General features: G+C 43.6%; 1 protein-coding gene across 1 annotated transcript; it reads left to right on the top strand.

The window, feature by feature from the left end:
* Positions 1-537: 537 nt before the first annotated feature.
* LOC100835511 (ruvB-like protein 1) lies at positions 538-5,253 on the top strand. The gene is made up of 12 exons (XM_010234234.3): positions 538-731; positions 876-1,064; positions 1,867-1,998; positions 2,272-2,421; positions 2,836-2,991; positions 3,341-3,475; positions 3,571-3,636; positions 3,912-4,018; positions 4,148-4,247; positions 4,331-4,422; positions 4,710-4,779; positions 4,872-5,253. The coding sequence occupies exons 1-12, from the start codon at positions 651-653 to the stop codon at positions 4,959-4,961; spliced, it is 1,368 nt and encodes a 455-aa protein (XP_010232536.1). The 5' UTR covers positions 538-650; the 3' UTR covers positions 4,962-5,253.
* The last annotated feature ends 2,190 nt before the right edge of the window (positions 5,254-7,443 follow it).

The following is a 7,443-nucleotide window of genomic DNA, read 5'->3' on the forward strand; positions in this document are numbered from 1 at the left end:
GGGGGGCAAAGATATCCTCAGCTTGGGTTTCATTGAGTACTCTATTGTTTTTTGTAAGCGTGATTGTAACAAACCAGCGTATGTGCTGGTGGTGTTTGGCTCGAAAGTTGACCGAGCAAACCTCATGGCTTGATACTTTTTCGAGTGATGTAATCCGTCTTGTGCGTGACGATCGGCCTGCGAGTTAATGTGAATGCTTGCGTTTCTCGGGGAAAAACTCCACCGTAACATCAGCAAGACGGATAGTAAAAAGTCTGAAAAAGTGAAGACGACGAATAGTAGAAACATCTCCTAAGTTCGCAGAATCTGTTCCACGAACCAAATACAGGGGGCGTTCTTCCAAACTCCATGGTTGTGTGATGCACATTTGGGCGTCAATTACGTAAAGTGGTAACCGAGGGAATATCGCCTCCACATATAGCTCGCGCTGAGACTAGAATACGCCTTCAGTCCTAATATACGTATTATTGCGGAATAAGGCCCCCGCGCACTTTAACTCTGGTCCCATTTGGCAGCGAGCAGCATGCATCTCGTCTTCAGTCTCGCTCTGCCCTGACCCTCCTCTGCTTCTCCCCTCCCAAATTTGTGAGTTGCGGCGGGAGAGAGAGAAACAGAGACAAAGAGCGGAGAAACCGGCGGCGGCGGCGACGATGAGGATTGAGGAGGTGCAGTCGACGTCGAAGAAGCAGCGCATCGCCACCCACACCCACATCAAGGGCCTCGGCCTCGACGTACCTACTCCTCCCATCTTCCCTGCTTCTCGACTCCTCCAGTCCTCCTCCAAGGGAGGTTTTCCTAGGGTTTTAGCCTAAAAGTGTTTCCAGCGGTCCTCCGATCTCTCTCTCTCTCAAGGATTTTTTATTTCTCTCGCGCAGGCCAATGGGACGGCGATAGGGATGTCGGCGGGGTTCGTGGGGCAGGCGGCGGCGCGGGAAGCGTCTGGGCTAGTGGTCGACATGATCCGCCAGAAGAAGATGGCTGGCCGTGCGCTGCTCCTTGCCGGCCCGCCCGCAACCGGCAAGACGGCTCTGGCGCTCGGTATCTCGCAGGAGCTGGGCAGCAAGGTCTGCACCACCAATTTCTCCCTTTTCACCCAGAAATTACTAGTCTTTTGGGTATTGCTGGTGGTACTGACAGATGTGTGGCTGTAATGTACTGGATTTAGATTAGTTAGTGTAAATTTGGAGGTAATGTTACTGGACACAGTGCTTGATCATATTGTAGTCTATCTTGTGAAAGTTCAGTTTGATGCTTGTGAATTAGCTCGTCCCATGAATATGCAGACCTGCATTTACACGGGCTCATCTAGCTCAAGTAAGACAAGCGACCAAATTAGCTCGCAGGGAGCTCCAAGCATTAGAGCATCCATACCTTCTCATTTTGTTTTGGCTGAGATTTTACTAGAGTGTCTGACCTAACTAAATTATTGTCGTGAATTATCACTTTAGCTAGTAATGTTTTGCTCTCTGTGTTCCAAGTCGGTAATAATTTCTCTGAGTTTCAGTTTGTAGTCTTTGTACTGCTAGCCGGTTCAGGATATTTGAGTATGCCTATTCTGTCCAGTGAATTGGATCTCTGTTATATACTTATATGCAGTCAGTGTGGTGGATTAATAGCATTTGCTAGTAATTTTTCAGGTACTCTTCTTCATTACAGTTTATGGAAACATGGATGCCCTGATGTGTGCTGTTTATTATGCTTTATTTCCAACAGTTTTATGTGAAATTTTGTTTTGTAGTGAAATATATATTTCTGTTCTTAAATGTACCACATCGACTTATTTTCAGTAGAAGCTCCAAATCTAAGTAGTATTTGTGTTGTTTTCATCTAATGCTTTCCCCCTTGTCTTGCTATTCTGTAATGCAGGTTCCTTTCTGTCCTATGGTAGGATCAGAGGTGTACTCCTCAGAGGTCAAGAAAACTGAGGTGTTAATGGAAAATTTCCGTAGAGCTATTGGCCTGCGTATAAAGGAAAACAAAGAAGTTTATGAGGGAGAGGTAAGAGTAACATATATGCTATTTTTTACTCCCTCCGTCTCATATTAAGTGACTTTCTATTACATGTATCTAGATGCATTTTAGGCATAGGTACATCCATATTTGGGCAATTTTGAGTCACTTAACATGGGACGGAGGGAGTACGTTTGAACGCAGATATTGTTCTTGATTTTTTTACTTGATACTAAAACCTTATGCATCATCTATTTCTTTTATAATTAATATTAGACTGCTGGGTCCCAAGATGGTGAATAATTGTTTTTTGCTTTTCAGGTTACTGAACTTTCCCCAGAAGAGGCCGAGAGTTCTACTGGTGGATACGGGAAAAGCATTAGCCATGTAGTCATAGGCTTGAAGACTGTAAAAGGGACTAAGCAACTGAAGTTAGATCCTACAATTTATGATGCTTTAATAAAGGAAAAGGTTACTGGCTGTTCTCCTCTCCCACCCTCTGGAGCTATACTTTAGTCCATCCCTCTGCAGCTATACTTTATGTTCCATATGCATCAAACTTTTGAAAAACAGTGGGTGGATTGTTCATGTTTCGTGTTCAGAATAGTCTTTGTGCAATATTGAACCTGGTACCAATTTATGTAAAATATTTAGTCAAGCAAGCTCACGTGTATCATCATACTTCTCTTGTTCACTATCAGAATTTTTTATTGTGTTCATAGAAGACCATCATAGATTTCTTTTATGCACACTACCATAATGAGACTTGTTACATTGAGATATTCAGTCTTATTTTAATTTCCCTGGGTCAGGCATCTGTTCTGCTATTTTTATATATTCTGTGGTAGCTTTTTTGACGTTTCATGATTTGGATATGGGATGCAGGTGGCAGTGGGCGACGTTATATACATCGAAGCTAACAGCGGTGCAGTGAAAAGAGTCGGTAGATGTGATGCTTTTGCTACAGAATACGATCTTGAAGCAGAGGAGTATGTCCCAATTCCCAAAGGGGAAGTCCACAAGAAAAAGGAAATAGTGCAGGTACAGATGCTATTTTACCCTTACGTTTTTTGCTTGTAAGTTGTGCAGCCAATTCTGCATAAATGAACGTCTTGATAACTGAATAAAAAATAATGCAATCATGTTTAAGTGGGGTGTAAAAAATTGCTCTCAAAAGGATTGAAGTTGGGAGCATAGGGCATTCGTTAATATGAAGCATCTTGCTGTACCGGTGTGTTGCTGAAGCATGCTTACATATATGGTTTCCCTACCAAGTAGTTGTAAAAGTTCCTATTGCATCATGATATACAAGTTTATTCTTGTTTTCCGGTTCTATGTAGGATTGTAGGTCAACTGAAGAGAGGAAATAATATTCTTATTTTCTGTGTAGGACGTTACACTTCATGACCTTGATGCTGCAAATGCCCAGCCACAAGGAGGCCAAGATATTTTGTCCCTTATGGGCCAGATGATGAAGCCACGGAAAACTGAGATCACCGAGAAGCTACGCCAAGAGATTAATAAGGTTTCAAAATTCTCATCATTTGACTTTTACTCTTCTAACTTTTTTTTACAAAATTTTGATTGGAGTTGACATGTTTTTATATTGTATGGTCATAGGTGGTTAACAAATATATCGATGAAGGTATTGCAGAGCTTGTACCTGGCGTGCTGTTCATTGACGAGGTATCATCTTATTTTTGCCTTGTGATTGAAGTTTGAAAAATCTGCTGTCCTTTCTTTTGTGAGGTAGAAAATGTACTGTTCGTAATAAGCTTATTCTCGATCGCCAAAAATATGAATCCGATTGATCTTGTTTATTAACAGTTTTCCTGCTGTCAAGCATACAGTGGATTATCCACCTTGTGGCTCAGTGTTGCTCCGATGAACTTATCCCTACTAAATGTTAGAATTATTCCTTACAGTGATTTGAATTGATTAATTACAAACTTTGTTTGTAGGTCCACATGCTGGACATTGAATGCTTCTCTTATCTTAATCGTGCTTTGGAGAGCCCATTATCACCGATCGTAATACTTGCTACAAACAGAGGAATATGTACTGTAAGGTAAGCAGTTTGATTTACCAGTTGAATTGCTCCATGCTTAACTGCAATACGAGAACAAAACTGTCTTGTCTACTACTTACATTGTTATACACTTTATGATTTTGCAATTTATGTTGTGCTTTTATTCAGAGGAACCGATATGACAAGTCCGCATGGTATACCGGTCGACCTTCTAGATAGGTTGGTGATCATACGGACAGAAACATATGGTCCTACCGAGATGATCCAGGTTCCTATTTCACGTCTTATTATACGTGTTAGGCTTCTTTGTAGAAATGCTTTTGATGTTTTTTTTTTAATTTTGCTTTGCAGATATTGGCTATTAGAGCACAGGTTGAAGAGATTGATATTGATGAGGAAAGTCTTGCATTTCTAGGAGAGGTTGGACAGCAGACCTCTTTGAGGTATGATTCTTCTTGTTGTTGTTGATTATGTCCATACCTTTACGCCCCATGCTGATATTTCAAATGTGATATTCAAAAAGAATTTAACTGGAATATGGGATGAAAGTATTTTGTTGAGTATTTAGAAATTAGGTAGTTTCCCCTCAGTCTCAAGTCTGTCTTCCCAAGTCTGGTGTTTAACATGTATCTCTAGTTTAAGCATCAATATCACTGTCGGGTTTGATATCACCGAGCTATTTAATTGTTGGTAGTAATCGTAGTAATAAATCTTGAATCTCTTTTTACAGACATGCCATTCAGTTGCTGTCACCTGCTAGTGTCGTAGCAAAGGCTAATGGGAGAGAGAAGATCTGCAAGGTATGCATTGAATTTCAATAAGATATTTACATCTTCCTAGCTTGATCTTATTCATTCATACATGCTTATACTCTGAACCATGACCGTATCAGGCTGATCTTGAAGAAGTTGGTGTTCTGTATTTGGACGCAAAGTCTTCCGCTCGTCTGCTTCAGGAGCAGCAAGAAAGATACATCACCTAAATTTCTCCTGCAGGGCAAGAATGTCACCAAGAAAACTCACCTGTCGGCTCTAGTATTTCGACAGTCCTCCCCTGGCTCCACTTGGTAACCAGGCGCAAAGACTTCTTCGGGACCACTGTCGGGGGCCATTATTTTCCTAGCAGCTGCAGTCTGGACTTCCATTAGTCCCTTGAGAACAATTTGATTCCTTCCGGCTATTGTTTGTTCGCATTACTGTTTGTTGATTAGATTTTGTAAGAACTACCGTGTGTCTTAGTTAATTATGCTAATTAATGGCAATATTTTCTCCGTCGACGATCAATGTCCTCTGATGTATTCGGTCCTCGTTGGATTGTTTTGTGCAAGAATTAGAATTTGGTGTCATGTCCTGGGGGGAAACTTGAACTGAATGTGCCAAGCATTCTCATTGTACGTTTCCTCGCGCACTGTTGGTCATGTGAGCTCGAGAATCTAACAATTTTGGTAGTAGGACTATGTGGTAAAATTTGCTTTTAAAACAACGTTAATTCTTTTGGGGAAGTTGCGGGAACATGGTAACTTTACCGAATACACCGCAACAGTGCAAATGAAGGGTGAGTTTAGTTCTTCCTCTACGCGCAAGAGCCTCTTTTCTTCCTCCTCATGATGACCTTCTAATGTCAGTTTCTTAATTTGTCAGAGCGATTTGTCTCGAAACTTGTTCGCTTAATTGTACTACAGTTTTCAGCTCTGCAAAATTCCATGGCCATTGGAAGCTAGAGGCAAAAGGAAAAGATCTTTTTTCTCCAAGCATTATTGGTTAGCTTAACAGGGATCTATCCATCTTCCACAAAAGTTGGAATAATAAGAACCATAACGTTGGCGCTGCTTCATCTCGATCGATCACGAATTCCCGTCCACTAGCTCACAGCCTCCGTCTTTTCATTTGCAATTCAAGGATAAGCAGCGTCGGCACCGCACAGTACGAAGTTCACCACCTTGTGCAAAAATACAGGGCGCTCCATGTACGGCACCGCACTTCGCCTCACATACGCATCTACGTGCTGCCCCGTGCCCGGGGCGCGACAACAACGTACCAGGAATCGATCGAGGGGACGGCCGGGCTTGCACGGGGGGTGGGGCGTTCGGCAAGCGGCAAATGACGCACGCCATGACACCAATTCTCCCCCCGCAACGCGACGACGCCCCGACCGGCGCCGTCGGCATCACGTAGTACGTACGACGCCCAGATTCACCGCTCGAAAAACGCCAGTAATTGGATCCCCATCAGGTCCAGTTTTGGTTGGTAGACGCCGAGATCTCGTCGAGTCGAGCGCCAGACTTCCGGCAGCGCGGACGGACGTACCAGGTAGGTGGCCGGGTACACTGCACCTCCCGCTCCCGCTGCTCGATTCCGAAGCGTACAACTTGTGATCCAGATTGTGTGATCGATGGATCTCTAGCTAAGCTCCCTCCCCTGCATGTGGATAGGGAGCGGGCCGGAAATATCTCCCGATCGATCCAGCAGTAGGTGACAAGTCCTTTTGCTTTGCTCTTTCTTCGGGTCATCTATTTCCTGCAATTCTGCATTCCGAGCTCCGGCCGATCGGAGCGCTCCCATTTTTCTGTGGCTCCTGTGCGCCGGAGCATCGGTGGGTGCGCTTTGGCCATTTGCTGCTTCCGCGTCATGGATTCCATGATTGCACGTACCTGCGGCTGTGTGTGGCGTTTGTCATGCGACTCCCACTTCGATCGCGCTTCGATCGAGATTGAAGAAGGGCTAATTAAGGGATTGCTGTTAACTTCGTGGGGGGGGGGGGGGGGGGGTGTACTGGAGCACTGCTGTGTGAAAGGCATCTGATGCGGGGTGCCGCGGGTACACTGGGCCTGCACGCATGCATGGGCAGTGGTCAATCATTTGTACGGCCGCAATTTGGCCGGCCAATGGATGGCCACCGCGTGGACACGAGACGATTTGATGCGTGATCGAAACGGGGAAGCAGCGTTGCATGGAGCGATTCCCATATTCCCGGAGCAGCCAGATCGAGTATTAGCACCCCGTCACATTTCTCCCGAACTGCCGGCGCACTCGACATTGCATTTTGGTGTTGATGATGCCGCACTAGTACTGCACACATAAATTCACCGGGGGAGCCTCTCAACTGTTTATTCATGCTAGCGAGCGCAACGCAAGTCTTCACAATAAGTGTTTTTTAAATTTAATTTTTCTACTGTATAAGTTATTTATTATTACTGTTTTTCTCATTGAACCATTATTATAATAGTTGTGAATATGTAGCAATATAACTATAAAATCCACGAGCGCATAAATATATTACATTTAGGTACCGAAATATTACAACTCGACAGAAATTGGAAGCAACAATTAAAATACAAGTATTCCACAATATTATCCACTATTCTATCAAATCGGTGAATGTCCACTTTTCTATGCGGTCAAGAATGTCTCGTTCCTCGGGAGAGATATTGTCAACAACTTCATTGAGTTCATGCTTTAAAATAT

Source organism: Brachypodium distachyon, chromosome 2 (genome assembly GCF_000005505.3).
Source record: "Brachypodium distachyon strain Bd21 chromosome 2, Brachypodium_distachyon_v3.0, whole genome shotgun sequence".
Taxonomy (NCBI): domain Eukaryota; kingdom Viridiplantae; phylum Streptophyta; class Magnoliopsida; order Poales; family Poaceae; genus Brachypodium; species Brachypodium distachyon.

What these genes read in the sequence shown, in the direction of transcription:
- LOC100835511 (XM_010234234.3), top strand. Translation starts at nt 651, where the DNA reads ATGAGGATTGAGGAGGTGCAGTCGACGTCGAAGAAGCAGCGCATCGCC. An exon ending in AGAAAAAGGAAATAGTGCAG is followed by an intron (nt 2,992 to 3,340) that starts GTACAGATGCTA and finishes TTTTCTGTGTAG; the next exon opens with GACGTTACACTTCATGACCT. An exon ending in GCGTGCTGTTCATTGACGAG is followed by an intron (nt 3,637 to 3,911) that starts GTATCATCTTAT and finishes CTTTGTTTGTAG; the next exon opens with GTCCACATGCTGGACATTGA.